Raw genomic sequence first — 26,167 nt, 5'->3', positions numbered from 1 at the left:
TTTTTTTTGCTACAATCCATTTCCTTACAGTTAAACCGGCTGCACAGCGCGTTGAGGATATTTGCGTCTCCATGGTGGGTCTGATTATTGCTCTGGTTATAACCGCGCTACTGGCACTTGTTGCCGTTGCAGTGGCAGTCTCTTGCTGGCTAATGGCTTATAGAAGAAGGCCCAAGACTTTGGCGCCATTGCCACATCCACCGGAGTTCCCCAATCCGCTATTCGCCAATCCAGATGCTGTGCCAGAACCAACACCAGATTACATATCCTAAACGTAACTGATAAAACAAGAAATATCTAGATGTAACTTAGACTATACAAAAAAAGGAAAAACAAATTATTGAAAATATTTGAAGTGCTCGTGCAAAAAGATGTTAAAATGAATTGAAATTTAATTTCGCGCTAGCAAATATGCAATGAATGAAGAGTGCAAGAAAAAACAAAAGTAAAATTGTGAGTTGAATGTTAAATTAGCGTTTTTGAAACGCTTACATTGAAAGAAACTGAAAACCTGCATCCTGTCAAGCAGGAGATAAAATCAAGTTGTGAAAATGACACGCAAAACTTAGTGATATAAGATAATAATTTTATGCATCTTGTAGTTCTTTTATCCTACTAATATGAGAGTTTCGCGTAGCACTTCTTGTGTCCAAAAAAGAATTTCAGAAGCCCAAAAAACGTTCAATACTAAACTGCCAAACCTATACGAGGAATACTGTTTCAGAAGTTACCATATCCAAAATAATAATAGTTAGATCAGCAGTAATGTCTCATCACAAGCAGCTACAAACGAATTCTCGTCCACTAACGACAACTTCTTCATTAGTCGATCATAAATATTACTTACTTACATATGTTTGTTATAATATAAATACTAAAGACTTTTTATAAGCACTTAGGGTGTGGGTAGTAGCAACGACACTTTGTATTATAGCACAGATGACACAAACACACACACAGAAACTACTACTTCCTATAATTTATAAAGCGAGCTCGGCTTTTAAAATTACAAACTGCCTTAAATTTGCAACAATTACGATCAATGCACCCCACAATACTCCTTAGTAGAATGTAAGCTAAGCATAGGACAGCAGCATCGACCTCTGTTCAACCAGTGCCACTATGAAACCATTTTCAACCAAAAGACAATATTCCAACGATTGTCTTCCACGGATTGTAGCAATGCTCAAGCACACACACACACACACACACACATACAAACACTCGAATATACACGTCAACAGAAAAGTCACACAAAAGAGCTGAGGCACAAGCAGCAACAAGTCATTCCGTTCCGCTGTTCCCACAAAAAAAAACTGCCACTGAGGCGTCAGCGCAAACAGATTAATAGCCTCACTGTCTACCTAAGGCATAGGAAATATTAGGACTGTTTTAATTTTAAATGCAACAACGACTAATGGAGAACTTGCTTTTCACCGCTCTATACTACCACTACCACTACTTACTATTAATATTTTTGTAGATTTTTAGTCAATTAATATTAAATTGTTGTGATTGTTTTTAATGCAAAAAATACTTCCACTAATTAACTAATAATATAAACAGAGCATAAGTAAATGCTTAAAAATACAACGAAAGGGGACGCCACCGTCCGCACCTACACACATGAACGCAAAATGGCAGCGCTCTGCCGTCAACGCACCGGAAGCTATGCAGCGAATTTTTGTTTCCTGTGCCTGTTTATGGCGAGTAACTGTGTATTTTGCGTGACTTGCGTGTGCGACCTTTGACGCCTAATATTAAATTATTAAAAAAAAAGCTTAAATTAATATTATTAAACGTAAAGAAAATGTATAGTCACTACTTTAAGACAAACGTGAATCAAATGCAAGAAGAAAATAAAACAATATTTCCTTTTAGTAAAATACAATAAACACTCAAACAGCGACACAAACACGCAATGAAATCAATTGTAAATAATGACCACTAGAATTTCATAGTATTTTAATTAGAATTTTTGTGTTTTCGCACTTTTACTCTCACTTTCTTTTATATCAATGCCAGACATCAAATTAATTTCCTTCCTTTATTAATAAACATAGAGCTAAAAGACAGTCAAAGATTTCGCTCACAATGATAATAAGCTTTTATTTTTTCTTTTGTAATCAAAATGTTACGTGTTCTACCATTTCGTACAATCCAAATAGTAATAAGTACTCTTATATATACTATAGAACAACTTTTTGCACTGGCAGCATATACAAATTAAATAAACCACAGACAGTACGAATCTTTTATTGTAAATTTGTTAACGGTAAAATCATAATAGTTAAATTATAATTTTAAAAGCTGTATTTAAACGAAACAGACAAACAAACGAATATAATTTTACTGCTTATTGTAAACTAATAAATATTAAATAAATATGAATAAATTAAAACTTTGTTTCTTTTTTTGAATCTCAACGTTAAATTTTGAGCGTTGCAAGTACTCTCTTGTTTTAACATACCCATAATATATACATATGTATACATATGAATGGCAATTATTTTTGTTTTTGAAAAGTTGGGTTTCGTGCCTCGTTTTGTTCGTGTAGTACTGTAGTACTGGAGAAAAATTGATCCGCTAAATTGTTGTATTACTGACCGATTTTATTAAATTTAAAATAAAGGTAGATAAATTAATAGTATGTATCCGTAGAGTTTTGATCATTGTTGGTAAAACCCTGTAGCAGAAAAAGGATTCCCTAAGAATTAGGAGCGTCTACATTCCAAATTTGATCTATATAGGCTAAACCGATTTGAAATCCAAATCCAATCATCTAAATAGACTAAAAGAGGGACGGGCATGTCGAAGTCAATTTCTCTCGCCATGCTGATGTCGAGCTTCTTACCCTTCTTATCATTAGGGTATAGTGTGAATATCAGGAAACCCCTTTTACTTTCCAAAAATTCCAAAAAATAAAATAAACTCGTCCTTTCTCGGACCTAGGAGAATCTGGATATCAACTTTGGTTATTCCAGCTGTTATAGTTTTTGAGATCTTTGCGTTCATCCAGACAGACGGACGGACATGTCTAGATATACTTGATGGGGTCGGAGATGCTTCCTTCTGCCTGTTACATACTTTGCACAAACCTAATATACCCTTTTTACCCTACGGGTACAGGATATTAAAAGATACAGAAGTTTTTTCTTAAATATATAAATCTACTGAAAATACCAAATAATTGTATCTTTTGAAAAATATAATGAGATGCAATGGTAATATAGTATATATATATATAGTATAGTAGTATAATGGATATAGTATGTATATCTAAAGGCTTATAGTTAAATTAAATAATAATATCCTAGTACTCTGCCTCTCTTTTTTTCTCTCGCTGTCTTTTCTGTAAACACTTTTTTATTTCGATAAACATTTATGTAAGAACAACTGAGTTTTCCATGCACATAAACATCTAGACACTATACACTATAAAAGCTGTCAACGTAAGTATTAATGTCACTTAAGATCCATTTCAATCAACTTCTGTATCATCGTATCTACTTAAATAATATCTCGACACTCAACCCAAAATCCAGTCCCTCAGCGCGTTTTCATAATGCAAGCAGGCTCCGAGCAATGAAAACTCTCGCAAAATTGCGGCATCTTCTTTCCAGTATAATAAAAAATTAAAATGCAAGCGGAGTAGACAATCAAATCTGCTCCCCCAGTCCCCGAGTGCGTGTGCGACGCACTTCATTACCCCCATTAGACAATCTTGTATACTCGTATACATACACGTACATACTCGAGTGTAGACGTAGTCGCTATGGGACTATTGCTGCTATCAACCGTCGCACTCGGGCTATGCTGGATTGACTGCGGCGCTCTCAACGAATCGTAGAGAGTCTTTGAGAGGCAGCGAGAGAGCGCCAACATTGGTGTCAACTGTAAACGATATTCGCAAAAGTGGATGTGGATCAGTTGACATTTGACAGCGGGCGCGTTCGGACGCTCAGAGCGGTTACAAGACAATCCAGACAAATATTTAAGTGGTATACTATATTAAAATATGTATGTTGGCTTAATATTAAGCATGCAAATTTTGTGTTGTAGTATTAATACAGTTTTATTTGTGGCGTCGACTCACACGCTTTGTCTCGATGTTAAAGCTATTTAATTGATACAATCTGACTAATCGCACCGATTACAATACTACGATTCAATTTAGGCGTTTATCGGTGTATCACGAGCTTTAATAAATATGTACATATATACAAATGTCTGGTTCTGGTTGTTATCTTGCTGATTTTCCAAAGAATCAGCTCACGATGTAAATGAAAACCGTGAATCAAAAACAAAGCAGTGTTAATTGCATTTAAAATGACAACATGAATTAAATAACCATTATTATTGCAAATTGCCGTTATGATTATAAATTAATGCGTGTGCGTGCTGATCCAAGTATGAGTGTGTGCGTGTGTGTATGTGCGCCATAATGGACACTAATTTATGAAATTTGCAACATTCCTATCAAACATCAAGCAAAATAGTATTGCTTCTACTCGTACTTTGTTAAGCAAAGGGTAAAATACTTTATCAGTTTACTACGAATATCCTCGGCAATGCTCGGCAATTATGCTTATGTACCCTCATCTATCGTTTTATCATGATGCGAGTAGGTGAATTCCCAAAAATATTATTTTCATGAATGTAATCTCCTCCCGCTCGACTATTTGTTGTTTTAATAAAAAAAAATTGAAAAGTAGATTTTTGTAATTATTCACTCTTTATTGAATTGATGAATTATATGTGTATACATTTTTTTTCTTAAGTCTGCTTTGTGTAGGAACTCGGTGCTTAGCTCATTCGTTGGGCATTAGGCTTCATAGAGCTCACACTAATTTACATATCGCGTGGTCAACTTATTAAAAATGTACACTGTAAATTTTACAGCAAAAACACCGCCCTCCTCCCACAACGCATACACACAGCATGCCATGAAAGACATTGTCTAATTAATTATTTCTGAATATCTACATATTTATGTACGTATTTTTTGCGCTTACTCTGCCATTTCAATGACCTTTAAACCCCAGCCAGTGAAGAGTCAGTGGAGCACATCAAGCCAAACATACCCGGCGACGATGTATCACGAAAAAACTATGACGTAGCACAACTCCATAGACTTGTTGTTTGTATTCCCTCGTTTATTGTGTCTGCAACTGGCAACAACAAAATTCGAAAGCTCCACTTCAAACTATAAAATGAAAGTTGAGTAATAAATGCCAGGTACTACTTGTATTTGTATACGCGTATATACCCGTACGTATGCTGGTGTCGCCGATAAGATACAATTTGTATCTGTCAAGTGAAGTGTGTGCGTATGTGAAGTATGGTGTGAAGAGAAGTGCTTTTTATCTTGACACTGAGAAAATTGAAATGGGACCAAAGCTACGTTTGTTTATTTTCATTAACAAATGTCACGAGAAATCCACAAATAAAAATGTGTGTACATTTGGAAAATTGAGGACAATGTTGGCTAGCATAAAAGAAAGCACTGCTGGTGGCTAAGCATAATAAGAATACATACATACTTGTACATACAAGTATATGAATAGTTGTATAATTTTTGAAGACCTAAAAGCTTAGAAGCACAGCAGCAACAATAGGCATCACAATGACAACAATATGTTATTCAAAGTTTTTTATGTGATTAAAAAATGTGACAACCGCAACTAGTAAAGTGAACCCCAGAGCAAACGGCAGCCTCAACAGCAGCCACAAATTATGAGCAATAAAATGATAAATCCGACAACAACCACATCAAAAACAACATCTACAAACCAGCGCAAACAGCAACAACAAAAAGAAGCCAACATGATTTTATGATATAGCCGGCAAATAGTACAACTACAAAAATAACGTTGCTTCGAAAACAAAACTTTGCAACGCATAGAAACGAAAAAAGAAACAATAAGAACAGCATCGTCAAATAGAAACATACTCCGAGTGTATTGTGAACAAAATGGCGGAGAGTGAAGACACCAGCGGCAGCGCGAAATTGGCCAAAACCACCTCCTCGCCAACCGCCTTGAACCTTGTAACGAAACGTTCCACTCCAACGCTGGCGCAACTGGGCAGACAGAGCTCTCTGAACCCACGACAAAGCCAGCTCTATGATAGCGGAGCCGAGAGCGGAGATGAGCAGACGCGACTCATTCGCACACCTTCGACGCGTACGCACAAGTTCATAATAATACCGGCCACGCCCAGCGCGACAACAGGCGAATCGATGGGGGCGGCAGCAGGTTCCGGAGGGTTGCCTTTTCGGCAAGCCACATCGACTACATCGTTGGGCGCCATGGCAGCGGCGCTGCATAAGCAGCCGTCCACAATGCAGGCGAAACTCAAATCACGCCCAACATCGGAAGTGATACAACCTCTGCAGTTGGCACAGCATCAACAGTCGCCCCATACCCTGCCCACAGCAGCCGCATCCACTACAACGGTTACCTTCACAATTGATGATTGCGACGAGGGTGAGTTAGCAACAGCCCCACCATCATTATCAACAGCAGAAACCACCGCAACGACAGCCTCCATCGGCTCACATTTCGCACCCGCCATCAAGCCCACACCCGCCACACTTTCCTGTGCGACGACCACCACAACAGCTGGCGATTATATGGCCAATTCACCGATGAACATGGCAGCGCGCATCGGCAGCCGCAGCGGCAGCATGCGATCCGTAGTGTCAGGTGAGCTACATTCATGTGAAATGTGTTCGCATTTCAAATTTCTCCCCAATCCCAGTCCAATTTTTTCGCAAAAGTACTCTGATATCACTGATCGGCTATCACCAATGATAGGCGGAAAAAAGGACCGTTGGACACGGTTATATTCATTTACATCATCATGCTGATCAAGAATATATTGTTATACTTATATTGTTAGAAAGGCTACAATCTAGAACACCATGATGCCATTTAGGTACCTAGCTACCGAAGAACATATACTATATATTCTCTCTAAGGTTACCTTAAATGTTGAAAATAATAGTCATGGCTTAAGCTTAAGGCCCCCGCTCCTATAGCTTAATTAATTTAAGTAACTCATAATTTGCAATTATGAATTGACTTTTATAATAATAATAATAATAGTCATGGCTAGGAAGAGGAATTTTATACGTCAGTAACTTCGTCTACTATATCTTAACGCAATATGGCTTCTCAACTCTTCAACTCAGATCAGATCCATAGATCATATAGGTAACATTTTGCTTCGATAGACTGATCTGCTTGGCTTCACGCAATATGTTGAATTTTGAGCATACTTGAAAATTATGTAAAATTTGTAGAAGGGCAATAATTATTCAAAATACTGCGTACAAATATGATCCTGAGATAAACCCTGTCACCGTCTGCTGTGTCAAATTTCCATTCCATTTTCTTTGTTGCTTACATATGTGTGTGGGCTTGTGTTTTGTGAACATTTTACAGTAAGTTTTTCGATATTGAAACAATGAAATTATTCAAGAAGCAGCTTTAACGTTAAAAATGTTGCAGAAGGCTTCCGGTTTTGTCAAAAACAGGTTTATAAATGGCGTAGAATGTTCGAAGAAGGTCAAGAAAGCGTTAAAAACGATCCCCAGAACATCAACGGATGAAAAAAAAGTTAAACAAATCAAAAAATTGGTGCTCCTAAATCCCCAATTGACAACTAGAGACATTGCTGATACTGTTGGCATTTAAAATGAATCTGTTAAAACCATTAAAACTTTAGAATTTTTGTGCCTTCTAAAAGTCAAATTTCCTTTGATTCTGTCCGGACCGTATGACCCCCAAGAACTTTGGAGCCTTGTCTAGTTCATGCGAAAAGTTAAGGCATGAAAGAGTCGGTGTTTAGAGTCAATGTTTAAGTGCCGCTTTTCCTTCAACTTGATTAATTTGGACTGATTTTTAGCATGATGTTTTTCGATTAATTACAGCCTATAGCAATAGCAATATTACCAGTCCAGTCGTCGCTTCCAGCTTACAGACGCATCACCCCCTCTATATGCAACCAGAAGCTACACTTAGCGCAAGCAGTTCCTATCAATTTCACGATTTGGCCGGCAATCAAATCTACTCTGATGTCACGTCCGTGCGTTCTCTGGCATCGATTGGTATTGGCTCGACAGATGGACGAAAGTTGGTCATACGACGTGTACCCACCACAGCCAATGAGCTATTCGACATGGTCAATCCGCAGACTCCGCCGTAAGTACCAACATCACATCACTTCCCGTTTTTAAATTCTCCTGTTCCTATGCAATCAGATACAAATAATACTATCGAATATTCCAATTGAAAATTATTCTTTAATCTTATTCGGATTAGCACTTAAGCTAGATTATTACATATGAATACAAATTTGGACTAGAGTTTCAATAATTGAAAAGATCTAGAAGGTTAATTCTGGAGTTTATTTTGTTGCATATGAAGAAGGTTTGGTCCCAGACAAAACGAACAGGCTATTTTATAGATATACTTAAGGTAATAAAGTTAATTGCATAGAAAATTCAAATATCGCTTTCTCATGTTTCAAAAAAGCTGGATACAGAGTTTTCTCAAGTTTAAGGTACTACTACATATTCCATAAACTAGTGATATATTAATAACAAGGAACATTAAAAATGTTCAATCCATTTACAGTACTTGGGTTACACCTCAAAATTTTTTATTGTTTTTAAACTCTTCGTTTAAAATGTTGTGTATTTTATTTAATTTCTATTCTGAGCCGCTCTGCATTCGAAATTTTGACACCATAGGCGCCGGTGACACCTCAGCATAATGCTAATGCTCTGCCTATTTACTTTTTTTTATCGAAACCACTTCAAATGTCCGTGTTGGGTCAACAACAAATTTTAACACCATTTTAATGGCCGAAAACATAAACCACATGATGTATTCACAAAACGTGACTTACACCTGCAATAAAAGCTTTCAAAGCTTTGAAAAAATGGGGGCTATTTATAAGCAGCGCTCCCTAAGCAGTTCAATAAAAATTGTTAGCAATAGCAATTAACGCATTTGAATATGCTCCATTAAACGAAGTGTATTTGCCGATCGCAAGTTTGCCCAAAACCAAAAGTGTCAGACAGTTTCCAGTTGGCCCGCAGCCTACGACAGTCGCAGTCGTTTGAATCGTCCGACCGGTCTCCAGGATCGACTTGAACGTTTTAGAACAAGTGTGAAGCAATAGTACAAATTAGGGATGGCCAAGCCGTGAATTATACATACACCCTAATAATCCCTTTGACGTATCCTGCCACGCTAGAGTGATATCACAATGCCCCAACGTGCAGAAACAGATGCAGAGTCCTCCAGACACTCGGACCACTCCTGTCGTTTCAACCGTGTGGCTAAAGTGTAAGCAATACTGTATAATTGATATAAAGCCGCATCTCCCAATCAAATCTTCAGTTACATAATGAAGGCTTTAATCACGCTATTTATTTAGTTCAAGTGCGTTTTCAATATCAGCTAAAAGGCTGTATGTATTTGCTGTGTTTATTTTAAATATTAGCAACATGACTCTGATTGAATATTTAAATTAATAAATGGGCTGATTAGCATTCGATTTTATTATAGCATTACATTCCCTGGTACTTAAGTATAAATAAATGTGGCACGCGTAGACCAACATCACCATGTGTATACTCTTTTAATTACCATGGCGAGCGCCAGTTGGAAACATACCTACCTAGACTAGATAGTATTATCACAAGTGCAATGATTTAAAGGAACTATTATAATCTTCTGCAAAGGAATTTACAGAAAAACATATCTTATCATAAAACCCTACAGGAAATCGGAAGAGATAGACTTTAACGAACATCAGTATCAGATTATGACTTCCCAGTGATAATTCAAGCTAAGAAAGTCTTACACCTACTATATATTATATTAACCGCGGAACCATTGCTTCTTTCATTTTCAAGTTTTATTTATTTTTTCGAATCTTAATGATAGCATATAAAAAATTTTATTTACATAATTCGGAAACAGAAAACGAATTCTAATTTCACTTCGCACTTCTAAATCGTCCCAGTGCATACCCTAAAAGTAGTGGCTTATTTAAGGGTACAAACATCTGCAACTACATGGAGCTAAACAAATATTAATTGTGTAAATGCCAAATGCTTAATTTGTCTGAAATTTGTGTGTTTTTATAAGAGTTACCAAAATTGATATGGATGCACCTTTAATTCTTGAAATAGACAAATTAATACAGTTGTTTTTGATTTATTTTACCTGCTTTTTACCTACTTTGCTTAAAATTTTACCTGTCCATATAGTTCAAATTTGGTATCTACAATCATCTTGATCCAAGAAAGCGTACGTTTTAAATTATTTGTTGCACTTCCGTAAAGCCATTTTGTATTTCTAGGAATCTCTAAATGTTATATTCCTATTCTTTTTTTAGATGTTTATTAATTGAAGTTTATAAAGAAAATTAAAGTCGCAAATATTTGTAATTCTAAATTAATCTGAGTACAAAGTAACACACAACTTTAAAAAAAACTCCAATACTTATACCTCCATATGATTAGATTATTAAAATCCGATAAGAGCTTTCACGAACTTAATGCTCCAAATTTTTACATTGTAATCTAATTATACGTAGTTATTAGCAGCAGAGCCCAGAAGTCTAGCATAATTGGCTTTGCATCGACACTTTGCCGCTTTGTCATCCCATTGTTGCACATCGTTATCCATGATTACTATAATCAGTAAATGGCAGCAGTGTCATCTAAAATAAAAATAATAGAGCTGCCGACACATTCATAGTTTATTTGTTTTCATTTAGTTACAATTCGAACAATGCAACATTCGAGAGTGTTGGCAACTATTAGTCGCGCATCGCTACCTTTCTATAAAGTGTAGACAGAGAGAGGGAGAGAGAGAACTACTTATATTATAATGTTGTTCCCCCTTCTGCCTTTAGGCCCCTCGGTCTCGATGACGATGACAGCTATATGGACATGTCGGACGAGGCTGCCAATTTAAAACCACGCCAGCAGCATTGGGCAAATAAAATGCAATTCGTCTTGGCCTGCATCGGTTATTCAGTGGGTCTGGGCAATGTCTGGCGATTTCCCTACATGTGCTACAAAAGTGGTGGTGGTAAGTAAGCAACAGATATACATATATTAAATATTTTTTAATGTTAACAGAATGTGTCTAGTACATAAGTACTACTTGTATGTATGTATGGAAAGGAAACTGAGTTTTAACGTTCATTTGAGTTCGGCTTTAGTATTTGCTTTTAGTGTTTGCTTAAAATACAAGTACACACATGTATTAGGTAGGTAGAACATTAATATTTATAGTATATGTATGTATACGTATGAGGCAAAACCTTTGATTTCATGCGACTCTGAGCACACAGAACAACAACAGCAAGAGCACGAACTACATCAACAGTTATACATAGTTGTAGAAATTCTCGCTTTATACGACATTTCCGCTAAAGTGCTTAAAACCATAAATTAAAATTTGTTTAAGCTAAACGCAAAAGTTTGTATGAAAAATTGACGATAACGAAGACGCGACGCCAGCGACAAAATAAAGCGGTCACTGTCATCTTCTTGGCTCTACTCTGACGGCATCTTATCTGGCTGTACCCCTGTATGTCTATGCTATACAAGTATAGCGACTATATCACGCGAGCTACTTACGATCCCCGTCCATCTTTATTTGCACGTTCAGTCTGGATGCCGCATTTACATTTCTCGAGCCCATTTAATGAGCAGATCGACTGTTTCTGTCTCCAACTAGCACACTCGCTTCTAATGACCCATAGCTAGCTTTTGTCTACCGTTTCATATAATTCGCAATTTTCAGTCGCACCTACCCACTCATGTTATACATAAGAACATACATACTTGTACACATGTGTGTGTACTTATGGTAAATATTTATAATTAATTTAATTTGTTTACTTAGCTGTTTAGCTACTTAGCTTACTGTCATTTTGTCATTTGGCATTTTCAGGTGTTTTTCTAGTACCTTATTGCATAATACTTTTCATATGCAGCATACCATTGCTTTTTATGGAACTATCTGTGGGACAGTACACTGGACGAGGTCCCATTGGCGCCCTGGGTCAGCTATGCCCATTATTTAAGGGTAAGTACAAAAAACCATATTGCTGAGGCTTAAGAGAAAAATGATAGTTTTCCTTTTATTGTAAGCCATAGCCGAAAGGTAGGAGTGGTATAAAAGCTCTTTCTGCTTTTGTAAAGCCAACACGAAGGTATATCGGACCATTCATTCATTACTAAATAGCACAACAAGAGTAGCTGATTGAGACATGTTCGTCCTTCTTACTGCGTCTATAAGCTATATTTTTCAGTACATTTTCCATAAAAAAATAAGAACTAAATTTGAGTAATTTTTGAAAATTTAAATGTAATCCAAATAATATCACAAATCATTTCGAACACCATATCTATCGATGAAAAGCCAACTCTTAAATGTAAATTGTTAAAAAAATGATTCTTCTAAGAGAGATTTCTGCATCGATCGATCGGCTCATCATTAAATAAGGAGGCTGTACTATACCTGGTTTTAATAAACTTGCTCTGCGTATGGATGGGAGATGTCTACAAACCAAGCTTGGTGTTCCTTGTTATTTTCGACTTGTTTATACTGATTGTACCTATGACGTGGGGTCTGCCACACCTCCTTTGTGCATTCTAACATTTGGCATTTAGATTTTTCAGTACACACTTAGCCCTTTGGCTTTTGAGTGATTATTTTAATGCAAATGAGAATTATGTATTGAAAATATATATAAGTGCTATATTTTAATTTTTTTTAAATTTATATTGGTATTATAGGAATTGAGCACGGTTTGTCAAAATGTATCTTTAAGAACTGTCATTTACTCGTGCTTAATTGTATCCTTATTACATTGCTCCGTGCTTAAAATAAAAACATGATTTTATAGAAATTAGAGCAGATAGTTTGCACAGCATCCTGAAAACTAGACAATAGACCAACTCGTGACTACTCTTTTTTCTTCTCCTCTGCCAAACATTTAATATCTATCGTATATCGTATGTATATGTTAGCGTATTGGGAAAATTGGGGAAACAAAACTTTATAAATATTGTTAGTAGCCCATTAGCTTTTGCCATTATAGATCTCACTACCTATTGCAAATGTGACGTATTACGTCACTCTGCCCAACAATGTGCACAGATATAAACACGGCTTCTAGCTACGACTACGTCATGCCGACAAACTAAACACGTAGTGAGTTAAACAAAACACAAAGGGTTAGCCATGTACCATGACAACGAATCAGCGCTGCTTTGAAATTCAATGCACAGGCCTCCCCATGAAGTTCATTATCAAGGTGGGAGCCTAAGAACAAACACACTCACACACAAAAAATTGCTAACATTATGATGGGTTTTTAGCTTATATAAGGCAACAGCCTTGCTAATGCCGCGATCTTCTATAGCCTAGCCCTCCATTGGAATCGGCCCACTTACGGAAATGTGAAACTAAAGCGCTTGTAATTTTCATACTTTTGTAAGTATGAACGAAGCGATATATATACGACTATATGCTAATTGTAAGTGTCATTGTTGTGCACATGTATGTGTATGTGTGTGTGTAAGCCACATGCGCTGGATAGAAACGGCTTACGTAGAGTATTCGCCTCCCACACCTGCCCCTTTTCTCGCATCTATTCGCCAAACAACCTTAATTACAATAAATATTTTGTAAACAGACAAAGGCACGCCCACGCTCAATGCAAACCAAAACTTATAAATATTAATAGGCAGTAAGCCATTTAGCCAGGTTTCAAATCGTTTTATTTGGTGCAATGATATAAAATATGGCACATGTTCAATTATGTTAATAAGCGGCGGTCTAGACAAGTGATTGTGATTTAAAATACTCGTATACCCCATACCAGGCTAATTAGATGGAATTGAAAATGCACAGCACTCTAACGAAATGCTTATTGTCTCGTTTATACAGGAGCTGGACTGGCCAGTGTAGTTGTCTCGTTTCTCATGTCCACCTACTATAGCGTCATTATAGGTTATTCAATTTACTATTTCTTCACATCGTTCAAAACGGACATGCCCTGGATTGATTGCAACAACAGGTGTGCTATATAAAGTGACTACCAATCTATCTACACATAATTTAGTGCCGCTCCAACTTGTGGTTTTCCAGATGGAACACGCCGGACTGTTGGGTCCCACAGCCTCGAGGGAACAATGCTAGTGCGCCGGACACGTCACGCACCCCATCCGAGGAGTTTTTTGAGTGAGTAACTCCGAATTCCTAGATAAGAATCTTCTCCAGCTGTTTTCGCCTGATTTAATGTATATTAATTTAGAGCGTATTGGGGAAAGTCTTAACAAAGTGAACTTGCTATATCGTCCGTCCAACTATGCATTAAAACGTTAACTCGTTTAACCACTAAGCTTTGGTAAGCACTTTCTAGTCCCCACTCGTAGACTTTCTCCACCGGATAAATACTCTTAGATATGTCGCATATCCTTGGAAAATCCTGTGGAACAATCACTCAGAATAAATCGGATCTAGGTTATTTTTTCCTAGTCATGGTAAACATGTTTTAGTAAGCAGTTTATCACTTTTTCTTCACACAGAAATAAAGTGCTGCAGATAAGCCCGGGTCTTGAGTTTCCTGGCCAGATGCGTTGGGAGCTTTTCGCCTGCCTGATATGTGCCTGGTTAATGGTCTATTTTGCCACTTGGAAGTCAATTAAATCCTCGGCAAAGGTGCGATATTTCACAGCCACCTTTCCTTTTGTGCTCATCATCATACTCATGGGTCGCGCAGTGACATTGGATGGCGCTGCCGAAGGCCTGCGATTCTTCTTCCGACCCAACTGGTCAGAGCTAAAAAATGCCAATGTCTGGATCAATGCTGCATCCCAGAACTTCAATTCTCTTGGCATCACCTTCGGATCGATGATCTCTTTTGCCAGCTACAACAAGTACAACAACAATATTCTTCGAGACACGGTGGCGGTGAGCGCAGTTAACATGATCACCAGCTTACTTGTGGGAATATTTGCATTCTCGACTCTGGGAAATCTTGCTCTGGAGCAAAATACAAATGTGCGCGATGTGATTGGTGATGGGCCGGGCATGATTTTCGTTGTCTATCCACAAGCCATGGCCAAGATGCCATATGCACAGCTTTGGGCAGTAATGTTCTTCTTTATGCTCTTGTGTTTAGGCCTTAATTCGCAGGTAAGCATACGAATGTGAAAGCTAAGAGTTTGAAACCGATCTACCACTTATCATTCATTCCCTTCACAGTTTGCCATAGTCGAAGTTGTGGTCACCTCCATACAAGATGGTTTTCCGCGCTGGATCAAACGTCATTTGGGCTATCATGAAATCGTAGTTCTCTTTGTCTGCGTTATCTCGTGTCTCTTTGGTCTGCCAAATATCATACAGGGAGGCATATACTATTTCCAGCTAATGGACCACTACGCCGCCTCTGTCACAATTATGTTTCTCGCTTTCTGTCAGATGATAGCTATTGCCTGGTTCTATGGCACTGACCGATTGTCGAAGAATGTTAAACAAATGACCGGAAAGGCACCCTCCTTCTACCTGAAGTCCTGCTGGTTAGTGCTGGGGCCCTGTTTACTCTTCGTAGGTGTTCCATAGTTCCAACGCATGAGCAATTTATAATGTTATATATTTTTTATGTAAATTGCAGGCAATTTGGGTGTTGAGTTTGATAAACTACCATGAACCTACGTACCACAATGGTCGCTACACATACCCTGATTGGGCTTATGGCATTGGGTGGATGTTTGCATCATTATCCTTAATATGCATACCAGGTTATGGACTAATCAATTTTGCTCGGGCGAGCGGCAACACTTTCTGGGAGGTAACTATATTTCCATACCATTTATCAACATATTTCGATATTTTTAGGGGAATATATTATGCGTCAATTATCAGAAAACAAGCTATTTCTGCCTATAGAGTTATACCATTACAGAAAAAATACTACTTTTTTTATATTTATGTCGATCGAGAGGTATTAAAACACAATTTTAGAATTTGTATTAAGATTTAAAATAAGTTGGCCCAAACAGGATGTATCGTTTCAATTACCTAGCTCTTACCGATTGTGCTGTGAGCAGATCGCGCATAGCTTTTCACACTCAAATTTTTAAATTTTAATGACTCGTTTCGGCTCTTACATATAGTACACTGCACAAGCTTAATATACCCTTTTTATACCCTGTACCCAAAGGGTAAAAGGGTATATTAGTTTTGTGCGAGTGTACATGGAACACACAGAAGGAGGCGTGGTAGACCCCACAAAGTTTATATATTCTTGACCAGCATGACAAGCCGAGTCGATATAGCCATGTCCGTCTGTCTGTCTGTATGAACGCAAGGATCTCAGAAAGTATAAGAGCTAGAATAACCAAACTTGGTATACAGATTCTCCTGAGCCCGAGAAAGGACGAGTTTGTTCATTTTTCCCGATGCACCCCCCCCACTCCCCCCTATTCAAGATATTCTATAACTCCCGTAATTCTTAGAATTTTGAACTAGTTAGTGATTATATATCCGTATACCAAGTTTCATTATGATAGGTTGATCAGAAAGAAAGTTATAGCCATATAACCAGGCCCAATGCACACATACATACATACATATGTACAAGTACTGATGTACAAATCTGATGTAAATGTACTTGTATGTATGCATGTATGGAATATTTTATATTTAATTTAGTTAATTAATTTAATTTAATTAATTAATTAATTTTTTGTGGGGTGGTACAGGGTATTTAAGAGTTGAGCCTGCTCGACCTTAGCATTCCTTTCTTGTTAACCTTCGGGTACAGGATATTAGAAAGAAAGTCTCTATGTTCATCTACTATATATCTGTGTGTCTGTGTATCTAAATGTCTTTCCGTTATAGGCGACCAAGCTATCAAGCTAAGCCGAAATTTGTGTCTATTATTCAATAAGCGAATAAATTGTCTTTAAATGGTTTCTGAAAAAAGTGAGCATCAGTAGAAAATCTGAATTGATCGTTAATCAAAAACTGTTTGACGTGCTTTTGTAAAATTTTACACCTAACTACTATTGTGGAATGAGAAAAGCTATCTACTATTATATGTATATAGTATGCATTTCAAATATCCTGAGTGTCCGCAATAAAATCTATAAACTGGTGTAATAATAATTTGAATTTAATCGGTGAATTCTGAAAAGGTAATAGCGATTATAAAACAGGACGTTTTTTGGGTATTTCAGTGTATTTCACTGTCGCGCTTGCTCGACTTTAACGTTCTCTCTTGTTTCATATTCAAATCAATTCAAACTGGGAACATGATATATGCTTTCCACTCGGTTCCATAACAAAAAAAGTTTAAAAAATTTGTTTGTTGTTTTTTTAAACTTGAATGTATGTATGTAATTTTCCGTCCATGACAATGGAGTAATAAAGATTTTATTGTAAGAAACAGTAGCTACAGGGTTCAGGATTTTTATACGGTATCCATTAATTGTGTAGACTGATTCAGGTGTTGATAGTAATAAATAATCCAAGATATAACGGGATATGATAAAGTTAGCATATCTAGTTATTTTACTCGAAAAAAATCGCGCAGAATAGTTAGGGACAATTGATTTTTTTGGTAAAAGTTATTTAATTCTTGTTGTTCTTCCACAGCGCGTCAAGAACGCTCTGCGTCCGAATATTTACGAATGCAAAATCTGCGGTGAGCATCACTGCGAACACGATTATCACGAACAGGAGCAATACATGCTGACGCAGGAGCTTGCGCAGATGTACAAGCCAAAGTCTACGCACCTGCAGCTCAGTCAGAAATCAGGTTACAATCCCATGCATGCTGCCAAGGCTGCCGAGCACGGATTACACACGGAATACACATATCAGTCGAAGCACGAATCACAGCTAGCTGCAGAGCAGCAGAAAGCGGTTTAAAGTGCAATTATTGCTCGTGCACAGATAGTTTTTAGTTTCGGTTCAAATGCAAAATTTTAATTTTTAATTAATAATTTGTTGTAATATGCGAGCAATTATAACACAATTTCAATAAATAATAATACAAATAATTTTAAAGCTTCTGCACATAGTGATAGAGCACATCAAATTCCTCAAACTTGGGCACGGTATTGAAGTTACGTGGAATCTTACAGTAATCGGCATAGATGCGCAGACTTTTGGCATCGACTGTCGGCGGTACCACGCTCAGATACGAATCCGTACCGTAGTCACTCAGTGGCTGAAGCATAATGCCACGTTTGATTTTGGCCTTTTCAATATCGCGCTGCGCCACCGCCAAGACGGCTGGATGGGAGCCACCACTGGAGAGTTTACCCATTTGCACGTATTTCTTGTAGATGTCCATGTTCTGCTTTGATGGCGTGGAAATGCTGCAGCCATAAACCTCTTGCATTGAGGGTAGTATGGATTCGAACTTGAATGGCACAGGTTCCGTTTTCTGCTCGAATTGATTTGCCTCCTTCTCATGAAAACTGGCACTCAGCTCCTCCTCGCTGGAAGTGTCCTCCGCCTCGCTAGAGCTTGAAGAGTTGCTGTTCATGGAACTGGTGGAGCTTTGGCCTGTCATAGAAGGATTTTGGCGCGCATTGCTCGAACTTTGTATTTGGCGCTGGAATGGACTATAGTTGGTGCGAAATGTAGTGTAGCGCAAAGCCAACTGACTAATCTCAAAAGCTATATGTTCGCTCAGATCGGTCCATTTGAATGACAAATGATAATTGGAGTATGCATCGATCGTTTCTAAATCGTTGCTGTGTACGCGAATGAGTTCTTTGACAATCTTGTTGGAGTCCGAACAGGCGTATGGCAAGCAAGAGCGCACCTTGTGACGCACCCAATCCGTAATGAGTTTACAATTATTGCTGGGCGTGAGCGGTCCAAATGCATTGTTGTGCATATCGTAATCTGTTTGGAGATCCCAGAGTGGTTGACTCACTGCAAAGGATATAAGATGGATGGCGATTTGCGACTAGAGTTTATCGACAGTATGGACTTACATTTTGAAGCGCTTGGCCTGAAAAGTCCAAGGAACAGATTGATGCTATGCTGCTTCTCCGTATCACTGAACGTATTGCTGTAGTACCTACTTAACGTCTGCATTACATCGCTGCCTTGCGATGTCCAAAGTGCTGTTTTGCGATAGGTCTTGATACGATGAACCAACTGTGAGCCACCATACTGTAAGGCCAAGGTGTCTCCATGCTCTTCATACAAATTCTCCAGCATAGTCACACAATCCGAATCAAATTCCAATTTTACAGATTTCACGAAGCCCAAACGATCCAACTGATGGCCCAGTGCGCACTTTCCAATGGCAAACTGTGCAGAATTGGTGCGATCCAGGCAATCAACGCAATTGGTGCGGACAATGCCAGTTTGGAAGCTTAAATCACTGCCTCGTGCCTTGAAAAACATGCCCGTCTGTTCCACAATACTCTCAGCTATTTCGGCCAACTTCTCCATGACATTCCCACCACTTTGGCGACTCTGACGCGCCATATCGAAGTGTATGTGCTTCATTCGATGTTGGGGCGGTAAAAACTGATTCAAATAGCGAATGCTGTACTTGAGCTCCTTAGATATGATTGACTCATGCTTGCGCCGCTCACGCTTTTTGACCAAATTCAATACAATCAATGGGGAACCATAGTGAAAAAGTAAACGTTCAAAATGCCGCGACGGCGTTTGTGCGTACGGATCACATATATCCAGCTGTATCTGGGGCTTCGGCACCATCTTGCTCGTGTCCTGAGACCAGTGTGACGGTATGGAGCCACGCATCTGCGTAAAGGAACACAAACGTTGGCCGTCGCTGACAATCTGTTCGGTTTCCACTTCGTTAGCGACATCGCCCTGAAAGTTGGCCCCTCGCTTGAGGAAACGGGTGCCAGCAAATCGCGTACTGCGGCGTGCAATGAGACATACATTGACATGCCTCCCAAAAACGTTAATGGAAGATTGACTAACATAGCCGTGCGTTACTTCCAGTAGCCAATCCTTGCGCATAATGTCCTCCATTGGCTGCAGCAGATAGGCATTCCAAACGAACCGCTTCCGGGAACTGCTGCGAAATGCATAGTCCACACGCTCGTTAGCATGATTCACATTGTTAGTCAATTTATTCCAATTCGGCAACGGCTCATCGTGGTCCAGGTTCACTGACTCACCCACATAGCGCGGTGCGGACTCATTGTACTGCAACGTGCGCGTTAGATCGTAGGAGTATGAAAAGTAAAAATTACTGCGTAAGTCAATGTTCTGAAACATCTTCTTGTAACGATCCTCGTGTGGATGTGGCGGCTTTTGGGATGTCACCTCATTTACGCGTACCATTACAGTATCTTTGATGGTATACACCAGATGCATGCCAATATGAGCGCAGCATTTTCGCTTGGTTACCAATATTAGGTAGAATCCCTCCAAAAATCTTACAAATCCCAACACGCCGTAGGCTGAGGTGACCTTGGGTGAGCTAGGAAGCCCAGCCACAAAACGCCGTATGTCCTGACTATTAAACTCTCTCTCGTTCTCCTCGATAATGAGATGGTTGTTTCGATTGACTCGATCTATGCTAAGTAGACGAAAACGCGTCTCGCGATTGTTGCTGCCTACCAAATAGAGCCGCTGGCATGAAATAACAAGAAAATTAAGCTGATCATTGCGACATAGCCCTTACGACTCACCTGGCGCGTCTCATAAAGAACAACCTTTTGTATGGCACTTATCAGGGGGCTAAATATAACATTTGGATTATCATTATTCATATTTGTAACACACCCACATACATCCACCCACAGCTTATGTTTATGTTTTTTATTTGCCAGCTGACTAATGTGTACGACAGCGCTGCCAGACTATACGCACATTGATAAACTAACGAATTGGTGTCCATTATATATTATTTGTTTTAAATATGCAAGGGCGTAGTCAGCTTTTACCAAAGGGGGGGTCCAAAAAATTAAAATTTTGATTAAATAATGCCCGATGCATTTAAAAAATAATTTATGCATATGATCGATGAAAAAACTTCAACAAATCCAACGCAGATCCATCTTAAGGCGAAATAGTGCGTCATAATAATGAACGTGTGGTCGAATTTATACATACATATGTACATATGTAAAAATTTTTTTCTGCGTACGCCCTTGTAAATATGTCACAAAATTTGAATATAATTGACCCAAAAAAGATGTTTTACTTTTATATAAGACGAATACTTTTGATTGTTTGGAATAGATTTCTGAATTAAAATAAATAAAACATATAAAATTCAAATTGAAATTAAAATATTATATTATCTCATCAATATTATTTTTGTAGTTCAAAAACTAAAAGCGATATAACTAGAAGTGAAAAAAGTATTGCTTGTACTTACTGCTCCGGAAAAAACCGATACTAGTAGCTTGGCACTTATTATTATTATTGATTCTCTTATATTTATAGATGATATCGTTCAATACTCAACTTCTTTTTACTACTCCTAAAGTTTTAAGACCATCAAGAAACTTAATAAAATGTTATAAAGAAAAAGTTACGATGGGTTTGTAAAATAAATACATAGAAATCGTCCTCCTCAAATTACGTGAAAATAAGTTTGCTTAAAAGTAGTTTTGTAGTTTTTAGTAAGCTACAACATTTTTAATTATTTTAGCAAGAAGAATATACATATCTAGCGCTGCCAGACTATCATGCAATTTCAACTATGATTGTTTTCACACCCCCGCTGATATATTTACATATGCATGTATGTATACAATTTAACAGCTGATCAGTGTTTTTGAAAGCGTTGCCGGACTTTTATTGCTAAATAAGTTAAGGGCGTCGCATAAAGAGTGGGGTCGGTCTGTGCATTTTGTGCTTTAACGTAACTTAAGCCTCGCATAGTGCATTATTTTATATTTAAACCATGACGACGTGGGGCAATATCTGCCGTATATGCAGTGGCCCCGCTGACTACGATATTTTCGCCAAAATTCCCACATTTCTGCATGCGGGATCCAACGAATTTTTAAATTGGCAAAAAAAAATTGGTCTACTGCTAGAGGAGACAACAGGACTGAAAGTAAGACAGATTTACATATCTATATATGTATATGCATATGTATAACAAAGGAAACATTGTGTCATCGCCCTTAGAACTCCCCAGACGATGGACTTCCCCGCTATATTTGCGCACCCTGTATTTCATATTTAAAACACGCCGTAACTTTTCGCGAACAAAGCATAAAAAATGCCCTTAGTCTTAAGTTAGCTGAACTCTACCAACAAAAGTCGCCAAACGTCGAAGATGATAATAATGTGGACAAGGAGAATGTTCTGTTTACTGCCGAAGACTTGCGCTATGTGGAGCAGAGACCGGTGCATAATTTATTACTCAATAATAGCCGTGCCAAACTAGATCCCGCCGACAAGGTGCACAAACAGCTACTCAACCAGACTGAGCTGCCGATAGGCAATTGCGAACAGCGTATACAATATCTAAATGTACTCTTCGACAAGGATCGCAACGCGGGAGCGCGAGTCAAGAAGGGCAACGGCAAGTGCCTGGACCTGCCAACGACCAGTGCTGGCAGTGGCAATGGAACCGGGGATGAGGACGATTACCTTCCTGCTAGCTCAAGTGATGAGGAAAATGAGCTGTCGCGCCGACATAAGAACTGCTACAACTATAGCGAGACTAATTTTAAGGAGGACGACCCTATGGAAAACGCGGGTATGCGGGATATCAAGGTAAACATACCCCAGCCAAATTGGAAGGAACGAAAGTGTCCGGCATGCTCGAAACGTTTTATGTTTGAGGACTCATATAAAACACACATAGAGAACTGTGTGGAGCATCAGTTTTTAATTTTTGTAGCCGAGGTGAATAAATTATTGGAAATTAGACGCCAGAAAATGGTCTCACCACACGAATTTATCAGACGCATGATTTTTTCACTGCACAAGACTTGCACATGGCTGCAGGAACATTCTATTGACACGCTACTTGCGGAGAAACTGAATCAAGTAAAGGTAGCATCGAATGGCAATGGTCACGAAAAATCAGCAGCATCAGAAGCTGAAGAAGAAACACATCAGACTACCAGCAATATCCTAAAGTGGGCTGATGAATCCGACCCTTTTGACTTCCCGGTCCGTTTGAGAGGCTCCTTGACGCCGATAACAGCCGAAAACAATGTGCTGTATGCCATCGAGCGTTCCGCGAGTCGCAGCTCTCAGTCCACGCCTGTAGTCAAGAAACCAATTCCCATACGCGGCACTGCCCTTAAGTCTCTACAACGACCCACGCCAACCCAAAATAACGCCTTGGAGCGTGCTACGTTCCTTGAGAAGTTGCAACGAGCCGGTGTCCCACCCGTAACGAATGAACAGCAGCCACAACTACCATATCTGCCAGCCACGCCCACAAGCCTCAAAAATACCACAACGATACCCTTCTCGGCGCGTTGTGGCCAGTGTAATTTAAGCTTTGACTCAGTCTCCGAATTGGAGGTACACAATGTAATGCATCATAATGGACACAACGTTGTCACACCAAATGCTATAGATGCGCAATCCTCAATAGACGCAGTGGATGACTCTCAGCGTCGCCGCATTATCGCACTCTTTGAAGATGACATATAAACCACAACTCATTTTTAACTTATATACTCAATTATTCCATTTTTAATTTATGTATGTTTAGGTTTAAGTCTATCACTTCATGTGTTTGTGAACGTATGTATGTATACCTTTTCAATTGTTCATTTGTAGTTTTTGCTCGTCTGCATGTATGCAACATATTCAATCAATGGCAACTAAATCGTTATCATACGAATAAAAGAAAAAAATACAACTCACCAAGCAAAAATTGTAGTTTTATACACATAGGTTTAAATATATAGTTGCATTGAGCCGAAGGCATGGACTTGCAAATGGTCCAGCAATTTGTCCGATTGCTGTAAATTCATTATATTTTTAACCAAGCGCAATAAATCCATCGTTAAACTTTCATCTTGTAAAGCAAAGAGCCTGTTCAATGTTTCCACTAAATTCTTAATTAACTTAGCATTGTCAATGCATGTAAATGTGGCCACAATGTTGGTAAATACACGTACAGCATAAATAACTTTAAACTTTTCTGTTGGAGTCTTAAAATCGCCCTGCAGACACGTCTCTACAAAACTCAACAGGTTTTTAGAATTTCGCAAGCACAATTCTTGCTCCAGTCTCAAAATTTCCGTTTGAAATATGATGTACATGTAATATTCAGATGCCGGTCCGGAGGCACACTTCTCATGCACGTGCTCAGCAATATAGCGACGGTCCTCGGAACTTAGCAAATCAGCAGCAGATGTCGCTATCAGATATAAGCAAATGGCAGCATCTTCTTGATAAACATTCAGATCATCGGCAGGTGCAGTATATAACTTCCAGAGCTTTGGCACAAGCTGCATCTGAAGCAGGGTCGTGGTCGCTTTGTTGCTTGTAGACAAAATATTGGCCAATGTCCATAGACAGCTACGTTTCAAGCGAGGCTCTTTGATGTCCATATAAGTGACCAGATAGGTACCTGCCAATGTGGCAATCTTTTCGCAGACATGCGCTTCTCCCAACGAAAAGTTGCAAAAGCATTCGGCGGCATCAAATCTACGTGTCAGATCTGTACCTGCGAAGAAATATTATGAGATAGTTATCTTGTTCATCTTGTTCTTAGACATAACGTCACAATAAGGAGTTAAAGCGCAGAACTGCGTCTGGCGTGCGAAACTTGGAATAAAAATTGATTATCACTGCACTCTATCAGTGGCGACATTTGTCAGCTTCACTGCCCTGCTTCAAATGAGGCATTGCAAAAAATCTGGCTTCGCCGCCGAGCTTATTGTGACATGCCTGTACAGGAAGTCAAAAAGTTGTAGTCTTTAAATTGCTACCCTTTTGATTGTATTATGGATGTTTTGCTTAGCAAAATGCACTCACCTGTGAGTTCTTTTACCAGCACCTGCACAGCGCCCTGCTTATCAGCAAATGCGTTGATGTTTTCATTGCCCTGAAGGAAAGCATAAGATAAACGATACATATCGTCCGACGTGGCATGTTTTCGACGCTTGATGCGCGCCACCAAACCATTCACATCCTTAACTGAGAGGTGTTCGATCTCCTTAATTTCTTCCTTTATTTTTCCCAACCCAAAACGCAACGCATCTGTAGCACTTGTACGCAGTTCTTGGCGTTGCCGACGCGCATACTCCCGTACTTTCTGGCGCAAAAAGTTATCCTCCAATTTGACTGTAGTACTTGAAGAATTGTCACTCATTTCAGCCAAAAAAAAATCTTTAAAAGCCGGCGCAAAACAAACCGTACTTGTGACCAGGTAGTGTTGAAAACAACATAAATAATTTATCGATAATGAAATACAACAAGCGATACAGCTGTTCGACAGCTGTTCAACTTCCAGCCGCATTGCATAAATATAATTTGTGTTTAACTTTTATTAAAAACGAGTAAAATGTCTTTTAATATAATGCAAAAGTTAACCCTGCAATGTCTAAAAGCAGACCAGCCACTTATAAGTATGATTTGATGCCGAAATGACGGAATCTTTATTAATATTTATTTTACGTTCGTTAAAGCAACAATACGTAATGCGAGCAAGAAAACTGGTGGAAGTACGCGGAATAAGAAGGGTCACCCAAGACCGAAGCACCGCGGCTGGCGTGTCCAGGATGGCCACTTTGTATCCCAAGGAACGATACTAGCCACGCAGCTAACAACGCGTTTTCATCCGGGCTTGAATGTATGTACATGTCTGCTGCTTTATCTCCTGCATTCAACTGTAAATGTTTGAATTATATATTATTAGGTTGGTTTTGGACGTAATGGCACGTTATTTGCAATGGAGCATGGCAAAGTTTATGTTACCTGCGAACAAATCGATCCAAATTGGGAACACACCTGGATTCAGCGTAACTATGCTGGACGCGATGGTCAGACTATTTATAAGAAATTCTTCAATGTCATCCCCGAGAAGCAGCATCAACGCTTTAAGTTGATCGAAGAAGTGTAAAAGCTTTTATTAATAAACTTAGAGTAATAAAAAAAATTGCCCTTTTATTTAAATATTT

The 26,167-nt window shown here is 38.6% G+C and overlaps 6 protein-coding genes across 14 annotated transcripts in view; 4 read left to right on the top strand and 2 right to left on the bottom strand.

Annotated features, from left to right (window-relative positions):
• The window catches only part of LOC115630493, a 96,851-nt gene extending 94,483 nt beyond the window's left edge, over window positions 1-2,368 (top strand). The window contains exon 77 of one of the 3 annotated variants that reach the window (XM_030527079.1): window positions 31-2,368. In XM_030527079.1, the coding sequence (XP_030382939.1) occupies window positions 31-272 (242 nt within the window). In that variant the 3' untranslated portion in view covers window positions 273-2,368. The remainder of the gene's footprint in view (window positions 1-30) is intronic. The other 2 variants (XM_030527080.1, XM_030527081.1) reach the window with 2 other exon arrangements.
• A 1,615-nt stretch (window positions 2,369-3,983) lies between these two features.
• On the top strand, window positions 3,984-18,119 carry LOC115630456 (sodium- and chloride-dependent GABA transporter ine). 6 transcript variants are annotated; one of them, XM_030527019.1, is made up of 11 exons: window positions 3,984-4,001; window positions 5,689-6,707; window positions 7,937-8,207; window positions 10,939-11,117; window positions 11,988-12,122; window positions 13,992-14,121; window positions 14,193-14,285; window positions 14,633-15,242; window positions 15,312-15,653; window positions 15,721-15,897; window positions 17,706-18,119. In XM_030527019.1, the coding sequence occupies exons 2-11, from the start codon at window positions 5,975-5,977 to the stop codon at window positions 17,979-17,981; spliced, it is 2,946 nt and encodes a 981-aa protein (XP_030382879.1). In that variant the 5' UTR covers window positions 3,984-4,001; window positions 5,689-5,974; the 3' UTR covers window positions 17,982-18,119. The 6 variants fall into 6 exon arrangements, with proteins under 6 accessions (XP_030382879.1, XP_030382878.1, XP_030382882.1 ...); XM_030527018.1 differs by lacking the exon at window positions 3,984-4,001 and adding an exon at window positions 4,002-4,020; XM_030527017.1 differs by lacking the exon at window positions 3,984-4,001 and having other exon boundaries at window positions 4,897-6,707.
• On the bottom strand, window positions 18,036-20,873 carry LOC115630457 (polyphosphoinositide phosphatase). Its single transcript, XM_030527023.1, has 3 exons — window positions 20,747-20,873; window positions 19,061-20,687; window positions 18,036-18,998 (listed from the first exon to the last, which is right to left on the bottom strand). Exons 1-3 carry the CDS (start codon window positions 20,825-20,827, stop codon window positions 18,115-18,117), a joined length of 2,592 nt encoding a protein of 863 aa, XP_030382883.1. The 5' UTR covers window positions 20,828-20,873; the 3' UTR covers window positions 18,036-18,114.
• A 331-nt stretch (window positions 20,874-21,204) lies between these two features.
• On the bottom strand, window positions 21,205-25,436 carry LOC115630514. 2 transcript variants are annotated; one of them, XM_030527116.1, is made up of 3 exons: window positions 25,023-25,436; window positions 23,904-24,711; window positions 21,205-21,303 (listed from the first exon to the last, which is right to left on the bottom strand). In XM_030527116.1, exons 1-2 carry the CDS (start codon window positions 25,357-25,359, stop codon window positions 23,936-23,938), a joined length of 1,113 nt encoding a protein of 370 aa, XP_030382976.1. In that variant the 5' UTR covers window positions 25,360-25,436; the 3' UTR covers window positions 21,205-21,303; window positions 23,904-23,935. The 2 variants fall into 2 exon arrangements, with proteins under 2 accessions (XP_030382976.1, XP_030382975.1); XM_030527115.1 differs by lacking the exon at window positions 21,205-21,303 and having other exon boundaries at window positions 23,732-24,711.
• Window positions 21,937-23,879, top strand: LOC115630513. The gene is made up of 2 exons (XM_030527114.1): window positions 21,937-22,125; window positions 22,200-23,879. Exons 1-2 carry the CDS (start codon window positions 21,970-21,972, stop codon window positions 23,685-23,687), a joined length of 1,644 nt encoding a protein of 547 aa, XP_030382974.1. The 5' UTR covers window positions 21,937-21,969; the 3' UTR covers window positions 23,688-23,879.
• Window positions 25,437-25,493: 57 nt separating the features above from the next.
• On the top strand, window positions 25,494-26,139 carry LOC115630705 (39S ribosomal protein L27, mitochondrial-like). Its single transcript, XM_030527358.1, has 3 exons — window positions 25,494-25,615; window positions 25,676-25,839; window positions 25,906-26,139. The coding sequence occupies exons 1-3, from the start codon at window positions 25,552-25,554 to the stop codon at window positions 26,107-26,109; spliced, it is 432 nt and encodes a 143-aa protein (XP_030383218.1). The 5' UTR covers window positions 25,494-25,551; the 3' UTR covers window positions 26,110-26,139.
• Window positions 26,140-26,167: the final 28 nt, after the last annotated feature.

Source organism: Scaptodrosophila lebanonensis, unplaced genomic scaffold (genome assembly GCF_003285725.1).
Source record: "Scaptodrosophila lebanonensis strain 11010-0011.00,11010-0021.00 unplaced genomic scaffold, SlebRS2 tig00001410-arrow-pilon, whole genome shotgun sequence".
Taxonomy (NCBI): Eukaryota; Metazoa; Arthropoda; class Insecta; order Diptera; family Drosophilidae; genus Scaptodrosophila; species Scaptodrosophila lebanonensis.
The sequence above is the reverse complement of the archived record's forward strand: the minus strand, read 5'-3'. Positions and strand labels throughout refer to the sequence as shown.

Bases quoted from the DNA above. Each gene is read 5' to 3' on its own strand.
- LOC115630456 (XM_030527019.1), top strand. From the start codon at position 5,975: ATGGCGGAGAGTGAAGACACCAGCGGCAGCGCGAAATTGGCCAAAACC. The intron at 6,708-7,936 runs GTGAGCTACATT...GATTAATTACAG, and splicing joins CATGCGATCCGTAGTGTCAG to CCTATAGCAATAGCAATATT. The intron at 12,123-13,991 runs GTAAGTACAAAA...TCGTTTATACAG, and splicing joins GCTATGCCCATTATTTAAGG to GAGCTGGACTGGCCAGTGTA.
- LOC115630457 (XM_030527023.1), bottom strand. From the start codon at position 20,827: ATGAATAATGATAATCCAAATGTTATATTTAGCCCCCTGATAAGTGCC. The intron at 20,688-20,746 runs GTGAGTCGTAAG...ATTTCATGCCAG, and splicing joins TTCTTTATGAGACGCGCCAG to CGGCTCTATTTGGTAGGCAG. The intron at 18,999-19,060 runs GTAAGTCCATAC...TATCCTTTGCAG, and splicing joins CAGGCCAAGCGCTTCAAAAT to TGAGTCAACCACTCTGGGAT.
- LOC115630513 (XM_030527114.1), top strand. From the start codon at position 21,970: ATGACGACGTGGGGCAATATCTGCCGTATATGCAGTGGCCCCGCTGAC. The intron at 22,126-22,199 runs GTAAGACAGATT...CATCGCCCTTAG, and splicing joins AGGAGACAACAGGACTGAAA to AACTCCCCAGACGATGGACT.
- LOC115630514 (XM_030527116.1), bottom strand. From the start codon at position 25,359: ATGAGTGACAATTCTTCAAGTACTACAGTCAAATTGGAGGATAACTTT. The intron at 24,712-25,022 runs GTGAGTGCATTT...ATTTCTTCGCAG, and splicing joins GCTGGTAAAAGAACTCACAG to GTACAGATCTGACACGTAGA.
- LOC115630705 (XM_030527358.1), top strand. From the start codon at position 25,552: ATGTCTTTTAATATAATGCAAAAGTTAACCCTGCAATGTCTAAAAGCA. The intron at 25,616-25,675 runs GTATGATTTGAT...CGTTCGTTAAAG, and splicing joins AGCAGACCAGCCACTTATAA to CAACAATACGTAATGCGAGC. The intron at 25,840-25,905 runs GTATGTACATGT...ATATATTATTAG, and splicing joins GTTTTCATCCGGGCTTGAAT to GTTGGTTTTGGACGTAATGG.